Source organism: Erythranthe guttata, chromosome 9 (assembly GCF_056151865.1).
Source record: "Erythranthe guttata isolate IM_541 chromosome 9, IM_541, whole genome shotgun sequence".
Classification (NCBI taxonomy): domain Eukaryota; kingdom Viridiplantae; phylum Streptophyta; class Magnoliopsida; order Lamiales; family Phrymaceae; genus Erythranthe; species Erythranthe guttata.
In genome coordinates this window covers 282501-308241 of record NC_142541.1, presented here as the reverse complement: position 1 = coordinate 308241, position 25741 = coordinate 282501, and the positions used below count along the sequence as shown (strand labels likewise).

The 25741-nt window shown below is 33.2% G+C and overlaps 5 protein-coding genes across 6 annotated transcripts in view; 2 read left to right on the top strand and 3 right to left on the bottom strand.

Annotated features, from left to right (window-relative positions):
* Window positions 1-2752: 2752 nt before the first annotated feature.
* On the bottom strand, window positions 2753-7087 carry DPB2 (DNA polymerase epsilon subunit B2). The gene is made up of 13 exons (XM_013000291.2): window positions 6742-7087; window positions 6474-6660; window positions 5467-5620; window positions 5245-5376; window positions 4836-4913; window positions 4408-4512; window positions 4232-4312; window positions 3992-4122; window positions 3814-3908; window positions 3629-3728; window positions 3411-3525; window positions 3195-3305; window positions 2753-3091 (listed from the first exon to the last, which is right to left on the bottom strand). Exons 1-13 carry the CDS (start codon window positions 6902-6904, stop codon window positions 2951-2953), a joined length of 1593 nt encoding a protein of 530 aa, XP_012855745.2. The 5' UTR covers window positions 6905-7087; the 3' UTR covers window positions 2753-2950.
* A 468-nt stretch (window positions 7088-7555) lies between these two features.
* Window positions 7556-10898, bottom strand: D-CDES (D-cysteine desulfhydrase). The gene is made up of 11 exons (XM_088823355.1): window positions 10482-10898; window positions 10332-10397; window positions 9890-10084; window positions 9689-9799; window positions 9496-9587; window positions 9303-9395; window positions 9144-9201; window positions 8901-9014; window positions 8453-8550; window positions 7869-8342; window positions 7556-7587 (listed from the first exon to the last, which is right to left on the bottom strand). Exons 1-10 carry the CDS (start codon window positions 10737-10739, stop codon window positions 8138-8140), a joined length of 1290 nt encoding a protein of 429 aa, XP_088679481.1. The 5' UTR covers window positions 10740-10898; the 3' UTR covers window positions 7556-7587; window positions 7869-8137.
* A 27-nt stretch (window positions 10899-10925) lies between these two features.
* On the bottom strand, window positions 10926-12443 carry LOC105974963 (mitochondrial import inner membrane translocase subunit TIM14-3). The gene is made up of 3 exons (XM_013000126.2): window positions 12262-12443; window positions 11291-11469; window positions 10926-11183 (listed from the first exon to the last, which is right to left on the bottom strand). Exons 1-3 carry the CDS (start codon window positions 12262-12264, stop codon window positions 11027-11029), a joined length of 339 nt encoding a protein of 112 aa, XP_012855580.2. The 5' UTR covers window positions 12265-12443; the 3' UTR covers window positions 10926-11026.
* Window positions 12444-14859: 2416 nt separating this feature from the next.
* Window positions 14860-20470, top strand: LOC105975089 (putative cyclic nucleotide-gated ion channel 20, chloroplastic). The gene is made up of 13 exons (XM_088823336.1): window positions 14860-15378; window positions 15916-16379; window positions 17033-17224; window positions 17386-17484; window positions 17673-17810; window positions 17911-18159; window positions 18257-18517; window positions 18625-18770; window positions 18866-18943; window positions 19030-19159; window positions 19267-19513; window positions 19935-20097; window positions 20201-20470. The coding sequence occupies exons 2-13, from the start codon at window positions 15942-15944 to the stop codon at window positions 20328-20330; spliced, it is 2271 nt and encodes a 756-aa protein (XP_088679462.1). The 5' UTR covers window positions 14860-15378; window positions 15916-15941; the 3' UTR covers window positions 20331-20470.
* Window positions 20471-23359: 2889 nt separating this feature from the next.
* Window positions 23360-25741, top strand: part of HDG11 (homeodomain GLABROUS 11) — a 4522-nt gene continuing 2140 nt past the window's right edge. The window contains exons 1-7 of one of the 2 annotated variants that reach the window (XM_013000219.2): window positions 23360-23825; window positions 23939-24084; window positions 24235-24352; window positions 24468-24656; window positions 24769-25251; window positions 25352-25453; window positions 25549-25741. The exon at window positions 25549-25741 is cut by the window's right edge and continues 20 nt beyond it. In XM_013000219.2, the coding sequence (XP_012855673.2) occupies window positions 23957-24084; window positions 24235-24352; window positions 24468-24656; window positions 24769-25251; window positions 25352-25453; window positions 25549-25741 (1213 nt within the window). In that variant the 5' untranslated portion in view covers window positions 23360-23825; window positions 23939-23956. Of the gene's footprint in view, window positions 23826-23852; window positions 24085-24234; window positions 24353-24467; window positions 24657-24768; window positions 25252-25351; window positions 25454-25548 lie in introns of those variants that run through there. The other variant, XM_088823335.1, reaches the window with a different exon arrangement.

Here is a 25741-nt window from a genome sequence, read left to right as displayed (position 1 = left end):
AGTTTTTATTTATATATTTTATACAAATATATCCAAAAAATAAATATTATTATATATCAACTATTAATTTGCTATTGATCATTATATCATGTAAATAATTAGGAAATCAAGAAACAAACATTTGTGGACATAGTTAATTAATTAATAAATTGACCAATAACAACAAAATAATTTGGGAATTTAGTTATATAGCAATTCAAATATGCCAAACCAAATTCCTAACAAAAATGACAAATCAACAGATCTATGTAATGAAATCTTGTCCACCCTAACTAACTAAAACGACCACACAATCATAAATTTAAAAAAAAAAATCATAACACAATTAATTAGATATGGAAGATCACTTCATTAAAATATTAAAGTGTAAATTAATAGAAGATTGTGATTAAATGTGAACTATTCAGTTAATGTATATAGTGGAATCGAATTGTGGATTGAATTCAAATTAACTTTCACACTAAGCTAAAAACTTATTACTTTCTTTTTTGAACTTAAGTGCATAACAACACAGTGTTTGCAAAAGTTTTTAAAAATAGATTATGAATTTATTTTTGTTCATAATTTATTTTAAAGTGTTTGCAAAATTATTTTTTGTTTTTGCTCCTCTTGAAATAAGCTGATTTAATTTGTAATTATAAAAGCAAATCGACCTGCATTTTAATTTTATTTTTCAACGTATTTACAAATGCCACCAACTTTTAAAAATTATAACTTAAAACCAACTTAAACCATGGTTTCTTCGACCCTACACTCGATAAAAAACACTGGGTGGGTCTTCTGCTGCCACGTGTTCTTTTTTTTATTTTTCTAAAACTACTAAAGGCAAACCCTAGCGGAAAATCTATTATAAAATACAAAAAAATATACACGTGACAGCAGAAAACTCATCCAGTGTTTTTCACTGGGTGTAGGGTCGAACAAATCCTTAAACCACAATCACTAACTTCTGCTCTAGATAAGCATTACAAACACCATCTTGAAATTACTTATTGCAACTTGAATTTGGGTAATAAACTACTAATTAATTCCAATGTAGTTGAATTGTCATACACCAATATATATATTAAAACTTATAAGTGGTAGTCACTAGCCGTAGGCCAAACAGAACTTAGTTCTCAACTTCCAAAACGGAAACTTTTTTCTACACGAAGTAAGACTTGTTTTTGACTGTTGGCCTACCACTCTCACCCATCTTTCTAATTTTCTATTATTTAAATTGAACTTTAATTTAAAAAAAAAAATAAGTTTTCCTAATTAATAATTATAATATAGAAAATCAATTAAGGTCATAAAATTAATAAACAGTCAATAATCAAGATTGTGTAGCTACTAATTGATTGAGAATTGAGATAATTAGTCTGATTTAATTAAGTCTTTGCCATGGAATACTTGTGAAACTGTTCACCAGCTTTACCTACTACATTTCTTCCTATATCAGTAAATAATATTAAATAACACAATAGTTTTATTTTTTTTGCACTTTTTAGTCATCAATTTTACCCCCATTAACTTCTCAAAAAAAAAAAAATATATATATATATATATATATAAGAGAGAGAGAGAGAGAGAGAGAGAGAGAGAGAGAGAGAGAGAACTTTGGCATGAAAATGATTTCTGAGTGAAGAAGTTATATGAACATGTCAACTGCAGCACCACATGAAAGCTAACATTCGAACTATTCGAAGCGACAAATCTTCGTTTTTTTAAGGAGCAATTTAACAGTACAACCACCTGAGTTAATGACATATTACTGCAATCATTACTCATAATTTGTGTTTCATGAATTAAGCTTGTTCTGTTAATTTAAATATAAAAAATTAGGTACCTTTGAAGAGTATTTGTTAGGATCAATGAGTTAATTAATTTATAAGATTTAATTTAAACATAAAATAAATAAATAAATTGTTTTATTGAGTACAAGTCACATTTTGTGGCTATAACTATATATATAATGGGATATATAGTACTAGTAGGTAGAAGAAAAGGATGTAAGAAATGATGTAATTATTAGGACATTGATACTTTCCACTTTTAATACTCAACTTATGGAATTTAACACCTCCCAACTTCTGCTTACCTATCCATACTTTTCTATTTTTGGTTGCAAATTGCAATCATACCTAAGACAAAGACATATACATATATATAATACACACACACACACACACACACACACACACACATATATATCTTAAGTCTTAACAGTTTATTCATAATTTGTGTACTTCTGATAACTAGGTTAAAGCTAAATCATGTGTAATAGAGTGGCTAGTACTAAAGAGAAGTTTACTGCAATTTTATATGACACAAGTATTTCACTAATAATAGTGAGTTTGAAGAAATGCACTCAAAACGATACCTTTCGGCTCAAGTATCGAAAATCACTGTGATTTTACTACATTTTTTGTCCACACAGGAAGAGAAAAAGTTGCAAATTTCTTCAACACTACTCAAGAACCAATTCCATTAACCGAACGAAAGTTTCGTCCACCAATCGAAATGAACCATCCGTCTCAGATTTGATGGCAGCACATTTCATACCACGTAGGAATATACTCATCTCGGCTTTTATTACGGTCAAAAATATCAAACGATGAAATGATGCAACTAATTACTAAACCATAGTTACCTGGCGTTTACGTTTCAACATTTTTCATCTGGACAAAATTGACAAGTTTTTCATACGATGCTAAAATGAACGCAAAATCCGAGCACTACTTAGGGATATTATTGACTTACAAAGAAGATAATACATGTGCAGTAAGTTTTTATAAGGGAAAAAATTAAGAAGAATTGGAAAGTAGTTCTTGCAGATCGAACTATTGTGTAGTGAAATCTAGGATTACATAACTGATAAATTAGACTTTCCAAGAACTAGGTGATAATTAATAAATAATAAACAGTTGGAAAAAAAAATAACATGTGTGCACTTAATCGACATATGTACTTACACGGCTGATAATTCAACTTCCTGAGAGCAAGGCCGATAAGCCACAAAAGTGAAATCGTTTGAGAAGGAACCGGGATTGAAGCATGTAACCCCTGTGTATTTGAATGCTTTCTGCTCACTTCTATCCCCCAATACTATCTGTATAGAAATTGACACGAATTAAACAAAAAGAAAAGGCTTTGATTTTATTTTAAAAAAAAAAATTGATTGTTTTTTTCAAAGTCACGACTAAAGGAATTACTGTATGTGGAGTTGGATATAAGTGAAGACAGTGATCGAAGTTCCAGATGATGGGCTGTATACTCAAAGGCAGAGGGCACAAATGGCTTTGGTGTGTTATAGTGGCAACAAGCTGCAGAAAAATAAAAAATAAAAATCGATAAGATTAATTTCCAGCCAATCTACATTTTTTTTGTTAAATCTACAGTTAATTATCAGTGTAGAAGAAAAGACTAACATGCTCAAAAGGATCGCTCGTTTCTTCAGATGATGGAGGCATCAGACATGATCTCCGCATTCTGTAAAGCATGTCTTGACGAAGAAACACGATTTCTTGGGTATAAAATTTGATTCTGTTTTTTCAGCACAAAAGAATTAAACTAAGTTCAGCGAGAAAATAAGAAGGAAAAAAAACAGAGTAACTGATGAACTAGTCTCGAGTGCTCTGTAAAACACCTGCATGGATTACTTAAGAAAACTGCATTGGGTATGAGATTTTGAAGCTCTTCAGTAATGTATTTAGGCAATGAGCATCTGGGCAGAACATTTGAAGGCCCTGAAAATCGAAACTAGTTCATATTTACGCTTGATAAATGTGCCTAACATATCGAACAAATGTGAAAATTAATTACGCAAATCACCTATATCGTCAGGCCCGGGGATAAAAATAAATCTGCTGTGTTCTTTTAGGCGTTGATGAACTGCAATCATTCTTCCTAGCTTCCCAAAAAGAGATCTGCATATGACACGTATCCTCTATTACTCTCACTATCTCCGTTTACTATAATTACAATGGGAAAAATAACAGAGAATTCTCACCTGATGCTTGAGTAAGAATTAAAGGAAAGGTTACATGGGTGAGAACAGAAGTTTCCCATGAAAACAAACAGAGATGGAACCACAGTCTCGTTCTCATAACCACCGAGGATTGTCTCGAGCTTTCCCATAGTCTTCTCTAAGGAAGGAGAATGAAGCGATAAGTACATCGTATTTATAAGACGAACGAACAGGATGAAATAAATAATCAAGCAAGAAAGGAAAGATTGGGGGAGTGATTACCTCCTCGTTGTCTAGCCAAACATCGGATAGTATCACAAACATGTCATTGACTGCTCCTTTTTCAAGCTCTTCAAGTCGAATCTGTTGCCAGTGTTAAGGATATACAATCACAATTTACTTTGTAGATAAGAGAAGTGTTATTTTTTTGTCACTGTCAGAAGGTTTTCGAAGGATACAGTCTCTTCTTTTGTGAGTGAACCACCACCAAATGAATCAATCCCTGAAAACATTGCCATTGACTTTTCTCGTTCCTCTAATGGAGGAAATCCGCATGTTTTCACCTGCAGATCAATTTGCAACCAATACTTACTGGACCAGAACGGATTTCACATATCGGGTTTAGAGGCCAAATTTGGTGAGGATCCAAGGCCACAAGTTTATGGTTTAAGATTAATATTTTCCTATACTCAGTTTAACTTCAAAATGAACTAATGTTCTTTGCAGTGTGCAGTGCATTTTAATGCTATCGAACAAATCATCTAAACCAGGTTACAAAACATAGTAACAGTATAAATAACGAAAAGTTATTTGTTCCCCAGGTGTATGCACAATCAATGAGGGCATTTATAGTGTCAAAAAGTTCCAAAGAGAAACAGACACAAACCTGAAAGATACCATCCAAGAGCATCTCGCCTTCTGCTACGACTATCGTGTTTTCAGCAAAGAACCCTGTTGTTATTCTGTAGTTCATGTTAAGGAAACTGCATACCTTCACATATTTATCCATTTTACATCTAGCAGATAGTTAGCCGGAAACTAAAATGGAGACCAAGAAAATAAAATGCCAAACCAAAACACCAGATTTTGTGGAAACAAAAGAATAAAGAAAAGAGCAAGGGGTGAACCCCCACGAAAATCTACCAACAAATGGTGATTACAAAGAACCTCAAACTTTGTTACAGCAATTTGCCAAGTTCTTTCTTTTGAAAATCTTGCCAAACTTCTATCTTTTGACCACTTAAAAGTACCAGAAAAGCAATTAGAGAAGAGTTTTATTTTATAGTAAAGGATATTGCATTAGATAAATCAACTTCCACAGCTGCAGTTAAGTCTTCTAAGTAGAAATGACCATCCTCCAACTGAGATATGAGACCCATCACCCATTTTTTTCCTGTCTGACCAACCAGAGATTGAATTGGGGATATCTGAAAACAAAACGAAAACATCAAGTCTCGATGGATGAGCTTGCTAATCTCTGAAATGATGCTTGCATAGGTGGTGAGAGGCAGGGGTACCTGGCAGCTGCCATAATCGGATATATCATTACCAAAAACAGGCCTAGAAAAATGGGGGTCACGAGAGAGACTTTGAGACAGCAAAAGAAACCTATCCCTGTATAATGTGACCTTTGCAGAAGCATCACCATGAATCGGAAGGTTCCCCGTGAGTCTACAAAAGTTTTAAATAAAGTTTGATTAAAAGATTTGAAAGTGTGCAAAGTCTACATGAACTTATACCTTAGAAAATCAATCAGTATTCTAAAAGATCCTTCCTCTATTTAAAAGAGACAAGTGCCAAAAACTTCAATTGAAATGAACTTAAACCCATTAATCACATTAAGTAAATGTCTCCAGCAGTAATTTGGTAAAACAACATGACGCATGTAAGAAAACTCAGTGTAATGACCAAGTTACGCACCTATGAAAATGCATACTTCATGATCAAATTCATGAACTTCGGGAAGTCTAAATCCACCCTTTTTAGAGTAATTCCACAGTGACAATGTATACACTCTACGTTCACGAACTCACCTAGTCTGGTTCTAAGTAATTAACTGACAAATGACTCTTGAAAATTAAGGTGCATTCTGCATATACAATTTGTCTCTGCACGAGACTTCCAAACATTAAGCACAGACATCAAAGAATCTTACGAGCTGTGAGATAGTCGTTCAACTACTCTTGCTGATAATTTGGTCATTCCTAAACAGTAAACAGGAATAAGAGACTATTTCATCCAGCTAGGGCACAATAGATTTTCTTCCTTTCGTAATTTGACATACGAGATACAGTTCTAAAACAGGTTAAAGTAAAAATTGCTAATTAAGTATCATCTTTTAACATTGAACAATAAAGTAAAGCCTCTCCTTCGTCAGCATAATTATGTCATAAATTCACAATTAAGACAACATACGGTTAAAGCCTCTCCATCATCAGCAGAACTTCTTCATAAATTCACAATTAAGACAAACACATACGGCTAAAGAGAAGAACACGGATTTTATCAAAACAATATGGCTTACTTGTGAAACAGTTTCTTAATTGGATCGTATCGGAACTTGGGGAAATCGAAAGCATCGATTATTCTCAAAGCAGAACCAGCGGAGCCGTAACCGCTACTCGTCGGACTCTCCTCCACCGCAGCCTCAGCTTCCAGCAACAGACTCACCACTTTTAGCACCGGTTCCTTATCCAATATCGAGGATTTAACTAAAAATGTAGAAAATTAGTTCTCGTAGCATGATTTTTTTTTTTAAATTAAAAAATTAAAAAACAATTGTGGTCAATTACGGGAGATGTGGTGGAGCTCATCGAGGAGTAGGTCGAGGGCTTCGTCTTCAGCTTCAGGGAAGCGGCTGAGGAACCCTAGGATTTCGGATAGAGCGTCAATTTTGAGGGTATAACCCCTCATTTTGAATTTCTTCTGCACTTTGTTTCTCATTGCCTTGCTCATCTTTTCTCTCTCTTCAATGCTACTCTCTCTCTCTCTCTAGACTATAAACTGAACCTGCGGATTCAGAAGAATTTTGCAGAGCGTGTTTTCGCGCGCGTGTGTGTGAGAGAGAGAAAATAAAATTTGGAGGTTTTGGGCGGCTGAGAAATGGAGGAAGCTGCCGCCTTTTCCAGATCTATTCTCAGAGAGTAAAAAAATGGCGGGAATTAATTATTTCTATGATGGGCTTTCATGGGCTATTTTTCAGTGAAATTCAGACGTATCGGATCGAAATTAATATTTACGGAAAAATATTTTTGTTCGAAAATGTAAAACAAATTCCAATTTTATTCCGATTAAAATGAAAAAAATCGGAAATTGGAATAAAAAATGTGTTCCAAATTGAAAATGGACGTTATTCAGAAAATTCCAATTTTTCAGTCACCTAAATATAAAATGCACAATGAATTAATATTGATATTGTAAGTACAAGTTCAAAGGTTTTTGTTTCTTTTTTTTTTTTTTTGGAAATTAAATTGATTTTGGAATGGGGAGGAAAATCAGAAGTTCTGTTTCAATTTTGAGACGTAGACCAAGTGCAAGTAATGGCTCAAATAGCCCAAAGGTATAAAGGCCCAAAAGGGATGAATCAAATCGAAAATTTCTCAATCATTTTTCAGTAACTTCTCCGATTTATTTTTACACTAAGGTGGTGTTTGCAACTATTATTTATAAGCAGAAGTTAGTGATTGTGATTTAAGTTAGTTTTAAGTGCTTATTTCTAAAAGTTGGAGTTGCTTGCAAATATTTCGGAAAATGAACTAAAATTGAAAAAACAGGGTTATGGATGCTTTTAAAAAAATAGCTTTAAAGAAGATTATTTTAAGAGAAGCAAAAGCAAAAGTTGATTTTGCAAACACCTAAAAACAGATTATGAGCAAAAAAAACTGCATAATCACTTTCAAAAAGCATTTGCAAACACCACCTAAAACGAGAAAAGTCGTGCGGTGTTACCGATACCGTTTCATAATAATAACAGTATCGATAAAATCGAAACATCATTTAACATTACTAACCAAGTGAATTTTATCAATGTCCATTAAAAGATACATCGTGAAACGAACCGCAAAAAACCGATTAAAACCAGTTACGATATTATCGCCACATCAGCATACGCAAAGAATCAGACAGCAGCAAAAAATGTTTCTTATTAAATTTGCAGTTCTTTATCGAAATTCTTATTTTTCGAAATGCTTAAAACATTTTTCCGGTGCCTTCCTTTCGAGTAACAGATTCGTGTATATCCATTCTACGCCATTTCCCAAGCAGCGGAATAATCTGCTCCGTTTTTTCAAATAAGCCCAAAAGTCCACCTGTATGAACGAAAAGCACTTTTCTCCCTTCCCACTTTTCGGGATTTTCAGCCATGTCTTTCATCATTCCGTAAACCGCTTTTCCACTGCACAACTCAAAATAAAATAATAATAATAATAAATAAATAAATAAATAAATGTCGCAATTCTGCAACTTTAAAAGAAATACGAATTCGAAGTAAACTAATTTTTATACCTGTAGACTGGATCAAGAACAATGCCAGTCGATTCGGCAATTTCTCTGACAAACTTTAGCTCTTCTTCCGTATTCATAGCATAACCGAGACCTTTGGCCTGAGGTGAGGTGGCAAAGATAATCATCGGATTTCGCATATACATTTTAAATATACAGTTACACAAGAAAATCCCTAATGAATCGTATATTGTTCGGGTAACAGTAAATTATATAGTAATAATTAGATGACGAGTAATATATATACACGTATTTAATCGTATTTCTACTTCAGTTCGAATTTTCATCACTTATAATTTAATTTAATTTTGCTCATTTATTTATTTGATTCTATTTCAAAAAATTAGTATAAAACTAGTCTTAATTAATCGATTGCCTTTGGACAAGTCAAGGGAAGTATAAAACTAGTAATTAAAATATTAAAATTACAAAAAAAAAAAAAGGAGCTCACATTTTTTATTTCAACAATATCACGCGAGTTAACACGGGCTTGAAGTCCATCGAGTAGGCCTTGAGCGTAGTCATAGAAATACTCTGGATCGTCGCACACACAGTAAGCATGGACCTGCATTTATGACTTTTATATTTATAACAAAAAACTAATAAAAAAAAATAAAAAAAGAGGGGGTGGGGGGGCAATTTCCAATTTGATGCAGAAAAGCAGAAAAAGATAGAGAAAATAGTATGTATGTACTTTAGCTCCCAAATTACTCAGAGAAGATGCAACCGACAAACCAGCAATCGTGCCTCCGCTGAAAAATCATTCGATAAAAAAAAAGATATAAAAATTGATTAACAACATTACACTAATTAAACACGAATTAGCAAATTAAAATTAGAAATAGTCTTACACCTTCCACAAGCTACAACGATGTCATCAAACGCTAGCTCGCCCCCGTTTTTCTGCAGCTGTTCTTGTATCTCCCTAACTGCTTCAATGTAGCCCCTAACGAATCGTCACTCACAAAACTGAGCTTAATAAACCATTTAAACAAAAAATAGAACATTTAGATAATGGTTTAAAAAAATGCAATCTTTTTTCTTACCAAGTCCCCAACGAATTTGATCCGCCCACGGGAATTACGTACGGCTTTCTCCCTTCACTCAACAGTTTTTCTTTCAGAATATTCGTAAGAGCCTGATTATAGCACAATTCAAGAAAGTCAAAAAAAAAAGAAGACCGGTTAAATAGTATTATAATTATCGCCTAGCGGAATGAGGGGTAAAATAGACATTTACCACAGCTCCAACGCTAGCGTACTCTTCCTTCGAAACGAGGTCAATATGTGCTCCGACCAAACGTTCGACTAAGAGATTTCCGGTCAATCCAGGATCTTTATCCACTAAAACCTACAAAAAATCAAGAATGCGATAATAACCAATATAAGTACGAAAAATTTCCGAGAAAAAATTGGTGGCGTAAACGAAGTATTTACATACCTTTGAAGTGCGTAGTATAAGATAACAGTCGAGATTTAAATATTTGGCAGCTACAGCAGTGGCTCGGCAATGGTTGCTCTGAATTCCTCCGATAGTTATAATACAGTCGGCTCCCTCTGCCACCGCTTCCGCCATCAAGAACTCGAGCTTTCTTACCTTGTTACCGCTTAATTGCATCCCCGTAAGATCGTCTCGCTACGAAAAATTGCAAAATTTTACATAATTCAATTATGGGATTCAATAAATAATAATAATAATAATAATTTATTTGAATAATTATCCATCACTCGAATAATACCCAATTCATGAGCTACAAAAATTCAATAATTGAAAAGGAATCAAGAAGCATAATTACCTAATTATCCATCACTGAAATAAATACCCAATTCATAACCTAGAAAATTCAACAAAAATTTGGATAATAATCAAGAAGAATGATTACCTTGAGATAAACCTCGGTGTTCTTGGGCAAATTAGGAAGGTTCCATTTGTGAATTGGGGTCGGAAACTGTGAAATAATCAAACTCAAAACCCTCAATTATTTTATTACAAAAACACAGTAATAAAATAAAAATTGAATCTTTAAACGTACGTGGCCCAATGTATAGATTTGAGAAGGCACAGGATTGAGGTGGGCTGCCCACGAAGGCGGGATGTAAGGCTTCTTCGACAGAAATTCGAACGTCGGCGCGTGAGTTTTCACGGCGGAATCCATGGAAACGTCGGATTTAGTCGCAGTACAGTGGTACGAGGTTTTTTTGTCTGAAAATAATTTAGCGTTGTTGATGGTGGTGGTGATTGGTGAAGAAGAAGACAATGGCGTTGAACCCAGAAATTTGCAGCATAGCATTTTTTTTTTCTTTTGGGTTTTTATTCTGTGCTGCGCAGCAAGTTTCTTCAATGGTGAATTTATAATACATACAGATAGATACAGATATGAGATACCTTTATGAATTAATAATAAACCCTCAAATATTAATTAATTTCAATTATTAAATTAGAAATTATTAATTTATGAAATTTAGAAGAATTGTTAGATAATGAAGACACTCAATAAATATCAAATAGTATTTTCAAGATTTTCTGTAAAAAATACAAAAAATTCGAATAGTATTCAAGATCCTTCGTTTTCGAGTATCAAAATACGGAGCCCGCTGCACTCGTTTTCTTCATCAAAATCTCTTTAGCTTCGTTTATTTTCGAAGCAAGGAAATCGCTGCCGCCAGCATCGGGGTGGTTTGCCACCATCACTCTCCTATGTGCCTCCTTTATCTTCTGTAGAACCTCACGTTCCCTAATCGAAAAAGAAGAAGAAAAATAAAGGGGACAAATATTAGATACGGTCGGTCATACGAATATAAATAACCGAAGAAAATGGTTAGAAGTCGAAATTTTGTTTACCTCACTCCAAGAATCAAGGCTGCCTCTCGTTTTGTCATGACTTGTTCGAATCCACCTGGATAAAATCTACGTACGCGCGGAATTACGGGGCGAGCTTTATACGCCTGCCATGCTCTCATCAAATATCTAGCTCCCAATGCAGCGGTTCCAACCGTAGCACCTATTACTATAGGCGATGCCTACAAATTAAATAAATAAAAGAATAACCATCGTTAACGTTAAGAAAGAAAACGGTGTTTTTCGTCTTTGTTCCTTGCGGTTAGATGAGCTATATTCGAGAAGTTCGCTATGGCATACAGAGATGAAAAATCTAATGCTGAATACAAAGAAATTAAAACATATATATACACGGACGGAATAGAAGAAAATTCTACGTGTTCGATCTTTATATCAAGTCAACAATTCGACCGCATCCAAGAAACGTACTAAGCACCAAACTCTAACTCATTAAATCAATAAAAGCTGATGGAAAGCATTGAATCAAAGAAATGCTACAATTTCGATAAAAATTGAAACACGAAATCGAAGAGAGTTAAAACGAAAAAAGAGGCACAAAATCAACACCGATATTTCTTTGTACACCCCGAATTGCACTACCAAATCAAAGCCAATATTTTACGTACTAAAAAACCCAATTCAATTCGGCATAAGCTTAGCGGAGCCAGAATTTTAAGTTCGCGGGAGTCGAATGAATTAATTTTTTTGTAAAGAGGGGCCGATAATGCTAATTATACACGACTTTTTTTTATATCCATACATAAAAAATAGGAATTCGAGAATTGTTGGGGGCCATGGCCCCCCTCCGCCAATGCATATATATCTCAAGCATTATACCAATTGAAACAGTACCAAACTCAAAAAAAAAACTCAGATAAAAATATGTCTCACGGGAAAATACAACCCATATATCAAACAAAACATTAAGCTAAAAATAAATTAAGAAATTGCAGAAAAAAGCTTAAGACAAGTACCATGATTAATTCTGTAAGAAACCCAGAAGCTCGATTAATAAGGAAGCTCTAATCAAACACCTGAAACAAAATTCTACGAAGAAGCTTAATTATTCGCTTGTTTCTCTGGTTTTCGAACTCTATTTACAGAGGAATCTGTTGGGTATTTTTAATTGAATTATTATTATTAATTTATTGTGTATATTGTCATTGCTTGGTGGACAAGATATAAATAGAAGCGGTCACCGTGTGGGAAAGTTGCGTTCTAGAATAATCTCTGTTATTTTGGAATATTTTAAATAATTTATTAAAAAAAATATCCAATTTATTTATATTTTTAAATATTTTTGTTATAAAATTTAATTAACAAAGAGGACCTAATGGGCTTATAACAAAAATTGATGATAACAATTATTTGTAGATGAATGGTGGTTTGGGCTGTATTTGATAGCCCAAATTAAATAATAATTAATTGGATCACTCGTCCGACCTAGTAAGGTATATCATATTTTAAATTACCCTAAAATCATTTTATTAATCTCCACTAAAATAAAATATTATAATTTTATCCCTAAAACAATAACTTAATTTTGTTAAATGAAAGATTTTATAGAAAATTTGCATATAATAAAGAGTCTAACAAATTTAATACAACATGTAATCTAAAGAATCAAACATTTTATTAATTAATTAACTAGTTCATCAGTAGAGAATTAATTCAATCTAATCTAATCCGATTTAATCCGATACAGGTAAAGTGAGAGGTGGTCATGAGGCTCGATGAGTCGGCTCGTGAACTTTATTTTTTATTTAAATAATGTATCATAATATAAAATATTATAGAAATAATTTACAAAAGAACATATAATGTTAAAAAATATATATAATTACAACTTATTGTTCATTTTGATTTTTTTTCAATGTTTTCAGAACCGGACTGGCTATAGAACCGGACAACTATTTGGGTTATGGGTTTATAGGGCCGAACCGGTTCAACCGAGTTTTTGATTCTTTTAATATGTCATTATTTTATTAATTTTAATGTTTTAAAAATATTATTTTCTTTATATTTTTAATCTCTCACTTATTATTTTCACTTTATCTACTTCACGTCACTTTTTACTATACTTTATTGTTTATACTCTATATTTTTCTATTTTTTATTCATGAAATCCGGCAATCGACCACCTTTATTCGATCACCCATGATCATATCCGACAATCCTTCGACCACTCATGACTAGATCTGTCCACCTACTACTAAGCTTGTGAAAGTTCACTCAAATCTAGCCACAAATAACCAATTCAGCGGTGATTCGAGACGTTTTGGCCGAAAACCGGATTTCTTGACTGAATATTGGTTCTCGGGTTTTTACCCGGTCGAACCGGATTTTTTTATCATTTGTCCCCGGTTTTCAATTTATTCAATTTTAGATGTCAGACCGGACCGTTTTATTGCCGGATCACGGTTGAACCGGTCTGACCGGCCGATTCGATCCGATTCTAACAACATTGATTTTTTTATTAAAATCTAAATATTTTTTAGAGTAAATAGCACTTAACCCCCTTGTGGTTTGGACATTTTGCACATGACCCCCTTATGGTATGAATTTAGGCACATAACCCCCTTGTGGTTTTGACATTTTGCACATGACCCCCTTATGGTATAAAATTAGGCACATAACCCCCTTGTGGTTTTGAAATTTTGCACATGACCCCCTTATTGTTTGAAATTAGCACATAACCCCCTTGAATAGAAAACTAGAAAATACTACATTACCCTTATCAAGTCCAAAATTATTGTTTTAATTTAAAAATAACTATTCTATAAAATGAAAAGTTTAATGTATTTTTTTTGTAAAATGAAAAATATAATATATTATTGTGTTTTTTTAATTTTACCACAAAAGGTTTATAATACTAATTGTTGTACGATTGAGAATTTATTTAATTTTAAAATCAATTTGAAAATCTTTAACATTGTCATTAATTATGATTATTATATTACTATTTTCTATATAATTTATTATATTATAGTTGTCATCGAACTTTAATTTTTTTAAGAAACAAAATATTTATTTATTTTATTCTTTTGGAAAAATCCAAAAAAAGCATTTCTCTCAAGTTGAAATGAAAATTAAATTTAAAAAAAACTATACATGGGGTAAAATAGAAAAAACACAATAATATGTTATATTTCTCATTTTAAAAAAGAATACATTAAGCTTTTCATTTTATAGAATAATTATATTAAATAAAAACAATAACTTTTGACTTGATAGGGGTAATTTAGTCTTTTTCAGTTTTTTATTTAAGGGGGTTATGTGTGAATTTTATACCATAGGGGGGTTATGTGCAAAATTTCAAAACCACATGGGGGTTATGTGCCTAATTTCATAGCATAAGGGGGTTATGTGCAAAATGTCAAAACCACAAGGGGGTTATGTGCCTAAATTTATACCATGAGGGGGAGTGCAAAATGTTCAAACCACAGTGGAGTTAAGTGCAATTTACCCTATTTTTTAATAATAAGATTTAATAGTTAAAAAAGACAAAATAAACCTAGGGTCAAGCTTGTCGAAACAGGCGAGCTCGGCTCGTCCGACCGCTACGTGTCAAGGAGACTTGTTGGTTAAGTCAAAACACAGAGAATAAACCTAGGACGCCACGCCGAATCCTTAATAAATAAACAATTAAAAACGTTTTTTTAATTCATTTTTATAATTAGAAAATGAAAAGTGTTGCCTGGTCTGGAATTCGACTGGCTATTATTATAAGTGACTGAAGAAAAACACACACACACACACGTGTGCGTGCGTGTGTGTGTGGGGTTTGGGTTGTGCGTCCCTTTCTCTTCCCCACCTGTTCGAGTTTGGCTCAAATCACAATCCCTTTGTGTGTGATTCATTCACTCTGTGTGTGTTCAGTTCAGTCCAACACACGCGCCGCCGATTTTTCCTCAGTTCTCCAGTAAACGATTCGCTACTGTAAAGGAATTATTGGCTTATTTATATCATATATTATATACTTACATTTGATTGTTCGATTTGTATCACTCGTTCGAGACTGGTTTTTTTGAATCTCCGTTTGCAGCAAACTGAATTCTCCACTCTCTGATAACTTTGAGCGTGACAGGTTCGTAGAAATTGTATTGTATTGTTTTTTTTTTTTTTTTTAATTTTTTATTGTGAGAATTAGAGTATTTTCCATTGTTTTTTCTGTCTGGTTTTCTGCTTTTCTTCGGGTTTAGTTTGTTAATTGCTGTATTTTTTTTAATTGCTGAAGTTAATTGGATTTATATCTGTATCAGCACTCTTCGGCATTTGTATTATGCATTCCATCAAGATAGCGTGTGTGTGTGTGTGTGTGTGTGTGTGTGTGTGTGTGTGTGTGTGCATTATGTGAAATGCTACTATATCACATAATTTTGTAATGTCTTTCGGGGTAAAATGTGGAAGCTGGAATTTAGACACCGAAGCAAAATCGTGCAATTGTTTCCTCGTGTAAATTGTAAATTGCTCCATTCCATTTCAACCTTAGTAGAATGAGATTAATGTGACTTAAGTTTCAAACAGAGTATAGATTTCGTTATTGTTCATACGCTTAAAGAAAATAGGCGAAAACACATTTCATCAAATTCGATAAAACTTCATAACATCAATTGTTCTATATGCAGACGCTGCTGGACAGTTCACTTTAACCATGGTTGCTTCTGAAAACGACAAGATACCGATGTTGTTGCACACAAACATAAAATCAGACGAACACGACGCCACAAGAATAAGTGGTTTCACAACCAAGATGATGAGGAGTGCATCACTGTCTAACGACAGCAACCTCGTGGGGTCCACAGGCCCTTTGAGAAACGAAAGGAGAACTTCGATTGTACCGATGAGCAGTCCTCTGTATCTCACTCGTAACCATGAGGTCATCTTTGAGCCGCCCCAACTTGCCTCGGAGCAAAAAATTACCGATCAAGAATTGGAGATATATCCATCCATTGAGGGCAAACATGGCAATTTGTTGAAATCTGGACAACTGGGAATGTGTAATGATCCGTACTGCACGACGTGCCCAACTTATTACAATGTTAAGAGGCGACAGAAATATTCAAGAACATCGGATATATTTGATGCTAAGGTATTATATTATACTCGTATTCAGTTATCCTCTTTTAACTGTATATTAATGTTTTGAAGGAGTTTTTGTTATCCTCTGATTAAATCGAAATTGAGTAAACAATACGTATCATCTTCGGGTATAAGTCTAGCAGCCACTAATTATGCTTTGATAGTATATTAAATAGCTGCCAATGCCTTTAAGTGAAATGCTGAACGTCGTTTCAATTTTACCGGTACGGTAATGCAAGATTATGAATAACTTTCTCAGCCAACCATCACTCTAGCTGATTCAAGGTGGGTTAGAAAGCCAATTCAAACGGCTACAACTTCGACGCGTTTGAATTTTTCCAGATTCGGACTGTGAGATGGTCAAAATCACGTTTGAAGTAGACTTATTGTGTGTTAGGGCAATGTTCATTCGTTCATGCATAACTCTCTCACCCGACATCCAATCTAGCTGATTCAATTTGGATTAGAAAGCCAACTCAAAGGACTACAAATTTGTTCCTTTGAGTTTTGCCAAATTGGGACTGAAAAAACACATATGAAGTCGGAATCAAAGAACATTTAGGACCTCCCTACCTTTAACGGTCAATTTTATGCTTCTTATTACGTCTGAGGTTTGTACAATGTGCTAATGATGTCTCGAATTGCCCGTCACCTTGTTTGCAGTTCCATAATATGATGTACGGAGATGCAAAAGGTTGTGCGAAGAGAATGTGCTCGTCTTTGCAACTTTATATTCCAGGTGTCATCAATCCTCATGCAAAATTTGTTCAGCAGTGGAGCAAATTCTTCGTAATTTCTTGTTTGTTTGCAATTTTTTTGGACCCGCTCTTCTTTTTTCTGCTGTCTGTTCAGAAGGTATATTCCCGTCTCCAAACTATTTTACTTAAATGTGAAATACTGTGTTCGGGGTTGGATTTTGGCTGTCAATTATCGCATGCAAAAAGTTTCCATCTCGAAATTACCTTTATTATTCTTTTTAATTTCTCGTATGCAATTAACCTTTTGTATTTTCCCAGGATCATAAGTGCATTGTATTAAATTGGACCATGACGACGACAATAGTGGTTCTGAGGAGCATGACTGACTTTATTTACTTGATTAATATCCTTCTTCAGGTAACTGACCAGTCGACTTTCTTTGCAATTCTCTTACATCATAACAAATTAAATAGTATTATGTAATAGTTTGAATATGCTATTGAATTATTGAATACTACATTGTGAACTTTCTTTTATGGTAATCGTATTGGACAATAATTTACTCAAGTGTTAGTTCGATAGCTCGATAAATTTTCATATTGCAGTTCAAGTTGGCTTATGTTGCTCCCGAATCTAGAGTTATGGGAGCTGGAGATTTAGTGGACGACCCTAAAAAAATTGCTCGCAATTACCTAAGTGGATATTTCATAGTCGACTTTTTCGTCGTACTCCCTCTTCCTCAAGTAAAATCAATTCTCTCCTCATAATTTTATAATTTCTTCGTATATTAAATTTTCTCATAATTACTTACAATCGGGTTACGTTATTTTACTTACAATGTAGATCATCATATTATTGATACTACCAGATTCCATGGGAGCAACCGGTGCTAATTATGCAAAGAATCTTTTACGAGCAGCAATTCTCCTTCAGTATATTCCTCGTCTGTACAGATTCTTACCTTTGCTAGCTGGTCAATCTCCAACGGGCTTAATTTTCGAGTCTGCATGGGCAAATTTCGTTATAAATCTTCTTACGTATGTTTTGGCTAGCCATGTGGTGGGCTCATGCTGGTATCTTTTTGGCTTACAGGTTCGTTTTTTTAATTCCATATAATAATATTTTCTTTATTTATCTATATTGACTTATTCTTACGTTTTTTTTTATTATTTCTTTTATTTTTGTGTAGAGGGTAAATCAATGCCTTCGAGATGCATGCCATAGGTCGAATATTACGAGGTGTATGGATTTTATTGACTGTGGTCACGGAGACGATTTTTACGAGTTTGGTAATGATCCTACGTGGAACCAGTGGCAAGAAAACGAGAATACGAATGCTTGTTTTGGAAAAGATGCTTTTGCTTATGGTATTTACGAAAATGCAGTTGATCTAACCACTCACCAAAATATTATGACGAGATATGTCTACTCGTTATTTTGGGGGTTCCAGGTATCCTTGCAAAAATTCATTTATTTTATTTATTTGTTGAAAAAAAATGGCGTGCTCCCACTTTTCGATTGACATCATTTTAATTTTTAATTTTTTTTAATACGAAGCAAATTAGTACATTGGCCGGGAATCAAGTTCCGAGTTATTTCGTGTGGGAAGTACTTTTCACTATGGCCATTATCGGAGTTGGCCTCTTGCTTTTTGCTCTCTTGATTGGAAATATGCAGAATTTTCTTCAAGCTCTTGGTCGTAGGTACGTTTTCTATTACGTTTTTATGTATTTTAAAATAATAATAAAAAAAAAAATAGTTTGATAACGGAAACTTTTTTGTATCTATTTCCCCTCAGGAGGTTAGAAATGTCTTTAAGGCGTCGTGACGTGGAGCAATGGATGAGCCACCGTCGCCTTCCGGAAGAACTTAGAAGGTCTTTTGTTTATTTATTTATCTTTTTCAATTTTTAGGATCTTACTAAAAAAATATTTATTTATTTATTTAGTTCTTAATTTGCAGGCAAGTCCGAGAATCGGAACGTTTTAGTTGGGCAGCCACGAGAGGGGTAAATGAGGAAATGCTCATGGAGAATTTACCAGAAGACCTTCAACGAAATATTCGTCACCATCTCTTTAAATTCGTCAAGAAAGTAAGTTTCATTTACAAATTATAATATAACTAGAATATAATTTAATCGGAGAATGTCTTGTAATAATACGATTCGTTTTTATTTTGCTGCTGCTGCTAATTTTACAGGTAAGAATATTCCAATTGCTCGATGAACCTATCATAGATGCTATATGCGAAAGGCTGAGAACAAAAACATATATAAAAGGAAGTAAAATCATTTGCCGTGGCGGTTTAATTGATAAAATGGTTTTCATAATTCGGGGGAAAATGGAGAGCGTTGGTGAAGATTTAACCGTGGTTCCTTTATCGGAAGGGGATGTTTGTGGAGAAGAACTCCTCACTTGGTGCCTCGAGCATTCTTCTATAAATAAAGGTACGAGTATCGTATATCTTGGGGTGGAAATCGGAATCAGAATCACAACTTTCGGAAAAATTCCGTTTTATTTTTCTTGAAGTAAAAAAATCATTTCCGATTCCATTAAACAAAAACCCAGAAAATTTCGGATTGGAATCACCGTAAATTGGAATTCTCAATCTTTTAGTCACCTTTAATGCAATTTCTGGAAATTAAAATCAGATCGGATATCAGAATGTAATATGTATTCCAATTTCGTTCCAAAAAAAATGGGGGAAATCGAAAATCGGAACTATTGGATTCAAAATGAAATTGTTCATCGGAATCCGCGAAATTCGAAAATTCCATTCCAATTTCATTTTTTCTTTTTCATTTTTTTTTTCCTATTTTCCTGTATTTGTAATTATCTTATTTTTTAAATATAATTTTTTTTTTCAAGATGGAAGAAGAATGAGGATTCTAGGGCACAGATTGTTGAGCAACAGGCTAGTGAGATGCTTAACGAACGTAGAAGCATTCGTGTTACGAGCATCGGATCTCGAAGAAGTTACGAGTCTTTTCTCGAGGTTTTTGCGGAGCCCACGTGTTCAAGGTGCCATTAGGTAATGGTTTCGAATTATTGTCTTTCGGTTAACTGACCATGATTAACTGAAACATCAACCATGGCTAACTAACCAACTCCTGTAATAATAATTTGCATGACAGATATGAATCACCTTACTGGAGAGGGCTTGCAGCTCGAAGAATTCAAGTTGCATGGCGATATCGGAAGAAACGACAAAGCCGAGCTGACTCATCGGGCCCACTAGATATTTTTTCTTCTAGAAGTAGTTGACAGATAGATATATACAACTCAGTTCTAACCAATATTATATTTTGCCAAAGGGACAAATATTTTGATTAGTACATACATCTGTGAAAATAATTTTCTACAGAGGTTTAGTATTTTTTTAATTATAAATTGTTTATTTTTAATTTTTTAAAGGAATTAAAATATTTTTATTATTATGATTTATTATTATATATTATTTATATTATTATAAAACTAATACTGAAAAAAAAAGGAGTTAGAATCCAATTCATTTGTACATATTTGCTTATTGGAGCTGAAGAAATTATAAATGGGCCTATAATGATTTGATTGGGCCAGACAAAATCTTGGGCCTTTTAATAAATACTAAATAATTATCTTATGATTAAAATTATGATTCAATCGAACCTTATGAAATTAAATCCGAGTAAATTAAACCAATCATGATTATTGGTTTTCAAAATGGATTATATTTATTTTTTCAAGTATATTTTGCATTTGTAACTAATCTAATTTTGTTAAGACATAAAACATCTATATTATAAAAGAGACATACATCGTTTAATATTTAATATTTATATCTCCAAGGATAGTTATTATTTATCGTAATTCTTATTTTGGTAATATCAATATTATTGTATATTATAGTGTATTCTAAATTTAATTTATGTAACAAGCACGATGTTGCCGAAAGCAGCGAACGATTTAGTCTACATATATTAATTTTCCTAAAATTTAAATCAGATCATGGATTAGACTATTATTAATAATGGATTAGTGGTTGATTATTTATTTTGTTCGTGCAGTACTGTTTATATAAGTATTCCGTCGTCTTTAAAGGTTGTCCACAAGTTTTAACTTATAAATATTAAAGTATACATCTATATCTTTAATCTTTTAACTCAATTAAAAAGAATAATGTATTATACCCTATGGTATAAATGGTTATTATGACTAAAATCCTAGTAAGTTTAATTAATAGCTTATAAATTAAATTGAAACAAATTAAATTTTATGATTGTATCTTTGAGGTTTAATTTGAGCTCATTATGAAGCCAATATGTAGTAATTTCAAGGTGCATAATTTGCCTTTAATTTCATTTAATCAGTCAAAAAAAAAATTAATAAAATTAATTTATGTAGAATCATTAATTTTCAATTATTCAATAACATTCATATGATCATCTTTAACAAGATTAATTTATAGGTACAGTAAGTACACTACTACAATAAAATAGTATATATCCATGTAACATTGAAATCTAATACTTTATTACATCAAAACATTCTCTTGCTATGTTATTTTAATATTGAAATTTTCAATTAATTACAATATGGGCTTTTATTACTATTAATTTTTTTTTAATTTTTTAGTGCTTTGCATAATTAATTAATTAAATAATGAAAAACTAAACCAAAAATTGTATATCACATTGGAGCTATGGAGAGTTGAAGAGTTGCACCCGAAATAGGTTCCAACTTTGACCTTTTTTTTTATAAAATAAAATATTTATTTTTCCATTCATTCTTGAAAAGTGTGTAGAATTAAATACATGGCAAAAGTATCAAAACAAGAAAGGGTATAACGGTCATTATGTGTTTCCGGGAGGTAAGGTTTCTCCGGCGGGCGGCGGCGGCCGGCCGCATTAATAGTGTGTAGTGGTGGCCGGGTTTTACCATCCCTGAAATTAAAAACACCAAACTGTACACACCTGGCCATGAGTTATCATTCTGTATCTACCAATAACTACTATCACTTGTCCTCTCTCTCTCTCTCTAGAACTCTCTCTCTCTCTCTCTCACACACACACACACACACACACACACACACACACATTTTTTTTACCTCAATTATTTGAAAAATAAAAAAGAAGAGAGAGAGAGAGAGAGAGAGAGAAGTATTTTTCCAAGGACAATTAATGTAAAGGGAGCATTTATTTGAAGAGAAAATACACTTTCGTGCTAATATAGTTGAATGAGGGGTTCATTGCACTTACTATTACATTTATTTTGTGTTGCTTTGTCATGAAAATTAAAATAAATATATATATGTAAAAAATTAAATTCAACAACCATTTTACATGAGAGAATTTATTTTTCATACATTACAAAACATATTTGGATGTCAATTTTGTAAATAATTATTATTTATTTTTATATAAAAATAGTAATTTTGCAACATGAAAACTAATTAAATAATCTTGGTAATTAACTTTATTTTTTATTTTTTTATAATTCAAAGTATTAATACTTTGTCTAACTAAAAAGCCAATCTTTCAATTTTCAGAAAAAGAAGCAATCTTTCAATTTTCATAAATGCATTATTAAATCGAACATTTTTATCACACGCAATAATCGATTTATTTCATGCTGCACAAGGTCAAATATATCAGATATACTATCTTTTATCCACACACAATAACACACATTCACATTGATATTGTATAGATAAAAAATTCATTTAACTTTATATATATATATATATATATATATATATATATATATATATATATATATATATATATATATATATATATATATATATATATATAAACTCAATTTGACATTATAAATACAAAAAAAAAGCCACTAATTCAATATTACATTATATGCAAATACCTATACAAAAAAATTGAAAGAAATATAAAGCAAAATAAGCAAAACAAAAATCGGTTCTTGAAAATGAAGAGTTTAAAGAATCAAGAAAATAAAATTTCTAAAAACAATGGCCCTTTCATCACCCCTTTCAAATGTTTAGTCTATTACAAAAATCCACCCCCCACCCCCCTCCTTAATTGCAGCCCTTTTTCTCTTTCTCCCACCGTGTGATCAGAAAAAAATAAATCATAAATCATAAATCCGTCGGTTACAAGTTTACCACACACACACACACACAATAACACACACACACACCATAGATACATACATAAAAATATAAATACAGTAGTTAGGAGAAATTGTGTAGTAGTAAGTAGCCAGTGTGTGTTTGTGTGTGTTTGTGTGTGTACGTAGGTATAGTAGCAGTTATTATTATGGGTTGGCTTTTGTATCTCTCTCTCATCTCTCTCTCTCTCTCTCTCTCTCTCTCTCTCTCTCTCTCTCTCTCTCTCTTATTTCCTTCTTTCTTTTCTTTCTCTTAATTACACCACACCTTCCTCTCCCACCCTCCCAAGATTTCTCTTTATTTCCATTTCCTCCTCCTCACCCACCCGGCCCTACCCCCCACCCTCACCCCCACCCCCCTCTCTTCTAATACATACAATATATACATACAATATATACATACATATATATATATATATATATATGATTTTCTGGGGCGTTACTTTAGCAACACTGCCAAAAATGAAAACATGGCTAGTGCCTTGACAGATGCTATACAATTACTTACACATGCTCATCTTATTCCATAATCAAATCCCATTTATTTAATTTTTTTTCTAATTTATTTCTATTTTCCTGAATTTTTTGTGCTGTGTTTTTCATCAACCTACCATATAATCTTTTTTTTGTTATATAGTAAGTGCAGTTATTTATTCAAAGTTATGTATTATGGGAATGAATATGCAGTAATCTAATCTGCAACACCTTCTTGATTATAATACTCTCTATTATTAATTATTCATTTACAGAAATTTAATATATAGTCTATGGAGTTCAGCAGCGGTGGAGGTGGAGGCGGAGGCGGCGGCTCTAGCGGCGGCGATGCCTCCGATCCTCACCGGAGGAAGAAGCGGTACCACCGCCACACCGCCCACCAAATTCAACGCCTCGAATCGTATGTCCTTTTTCTGAACCCCATTTCTGCAAAACTCAACTCCATGCACACCCCTTTTTGCAAGAAAATAAAATAAAAATCGAATCTTTAATTTTAAATGGTTTCGATGAAACTAAGGTTTTTGTGTGTGTGTTTTGTGTGTGTTTCTAGAATGTTCAAAGAGTGTCCACACCCAGATGAGAAGACAAGAAATCTATTAAGCAGGGAGTTGGGCTTACATCCTAGGCAGATCAAATTTTGGTTCCAAAACAGAAGAACTCAGATGAAGGTTTTCTTGATTTCTTCTTTTTTTTTTTATAAAAATTGAATCTTTTTTTGCTGACGTCATATATACTATTTGAATTTTTGAATTTTATAATTTTTTTTAATTTTGATAATTTCAGGCACAGCATGAAAGATCAGATAATTGTGCACTTAGGGCAGATAATGACAAGATTAGATGTGAAAACATTGCAATTAGAGAAGCCCTAAAAAATATAATCTGCCCTTCTTGTGGTGGCCCTCCTGTCACTGAAGATTCTTATTTCGACGAACAAAAACTGCGAATCGAAAATGCCCAATTGAAAGAAGAGGTACTAATTTTTTTTTTTTTTTTTTAAATTCAATCTTGATTGATCAAACCCTAATTTTATTTTAATTTTTTTAATTTTATTTCAATTTTTTTAATAATTTTTTTTTGTGTAGCTGGATAGAGTTTCAAGCATTGCTGCAAAATACATAGGAAGGCCTATCTCACAGCTGCCACCAGTTCAGCCAATTCACATATCTTCATTGGATTTATCAATGGCTAGCTTCGGTGGCCACGGAATTAACGCGGGCCCCACGCTAGATCTTGATCTCGATCTTCTACCGGGGAGTTCGTCGAGCGTGATTCCGAATTTGCCCTTCCCATCGATGAGCATTTCCGATTTGGACAAGTCATTAATGTCCGATATCGCGGCTAGTGCGATGGATGAGTTGATTAGGCTAGTGCAGAGCAACGAGGACCACCTTTGGATCAAGTCCTCATCCGACGGTCGAGAAATGCTCAATCTTGAAACCTACGAGAGAACTTTTCCGAGGCCTAATGATCACTTGAAAAATCCTAATGTTCGGATTGAAGCTTCGAGAGATTCCGGTGTTGTTATAATGAATTCGTTAGCGTTGGTCGACATGTTTATGGATGCGGTTAGTAATTTTTTTTCAATTCTTTTTTCATAAAAAAATGAAGAAAGTCGAATTTGTGGTTATAAGTTGTCGATTTTAAATATTGTGAATTAAATGACAGAATAAGTGGGTGGAGTTGTTTCCTACAATAGTGTCAAGGGCAAGAACTATTGAAGTTATTTCATCTGGAATGCTAGGAAGCCAAAGTAGCACATTGCAATTGGTAACTATGTGTTAAACGATTAAAATACGTTTGTTTTCTTCGCGTAACTATGTGTTGATTATTCGTAATCTTTTTTTATTGGGTGTGTGGTATAGATGTACGAAGAGTTGCAGGTTCTTTCAGCATTAGTGCCAACAAGGCAATTCTACTTCCTCCGTTTTCGCCAGCAAATCGAACCGGGATTGTGGGCCATAGTCAATGTTTCGTACGATGTTCCTCAACAAGAAAGTCAACTCTCTTCATCGTGCAAAGCTCAAAGGCTTCCGTCCGGCTGCTTGATCCAAGACA

Excerpts from the sequence above, each read along its gene's own strand:
- LOC105974963 (XM_013000126.2), bottom strand. Across the intron at positions 11,184-11,290 it reads GCCTTGATTCTTGGAGTGAG|GGAACGTGAGGTTCTACAGA; the intron begins GTAAACAAAATT and ends TTTTTCGATTAG.
- LOC105975089 (XM_088823336.1), top strand. The coding sequence starts at position 15,942 with ATGGTTGCTTCTGAAAACGACAAGATACCGATGTTGTTGCACACAAAC. Across the intron at positions 19,160-19,266 it reads TCTTTAAATTCGTCAAGAAA|GTAAGAATATTCCAATTGCT; the intron begins GTAAGTTTCATT and ends CTAATTTTACAG. Across the intron at positions 19,514-19,934 it reads GCATTCTTCTATAAATAAAG|ATGGAAGAAGAATGAGGATT; the intron begins GTACGAGTATCG and ends TTTTTTTTCAAG.
- DPB2 (XM_013000291.2), bottom strand. The coding sequence starts at position 6,904 with ATGAGCAAGGCAATGAGAAACAAAGTGCAGAAGAAATTCAAAATGAGG. Across the intron at positions 5,621-6,473 it reads ATTAAGAAACTGTTTCACAA|ACTCACGGGGAACCTTCCGA; the intron begins GTAAGCCATATT and ends AAACTTTTGTAG. Across the intron at positions 3,909-3,991 it reads AATTCTTACTCAAGCATCAG|ATCTCTTTTTGGGAAGCTAG; the intron begins GTGAGAATTCTC and ends TGTCATATGCAG.
- D-CDES (XM_088823355.1), bottom strand. The coding sequence starts at position 10,739 with ATGCTATGCTGCAAATTTCTGGGTTCAACGCCATTGTCTTCTTCTTCA. Across the intron at positions 10,085-10,331 it reads ACACCGAGGTTTATCTCAAG|CGAGACGATCTTACGGGGAT; the intron begins GTAATCATTCTT and ends AATTTTTCGTAG. Across the intron at positions 9,588-9,688 it reads ACGCTAGCGTTGGAGCTGTG|GCTCTTACGAATATTCTGAA; the intron begins GTAAATGTCTAT and ends TGCTATAATCAG.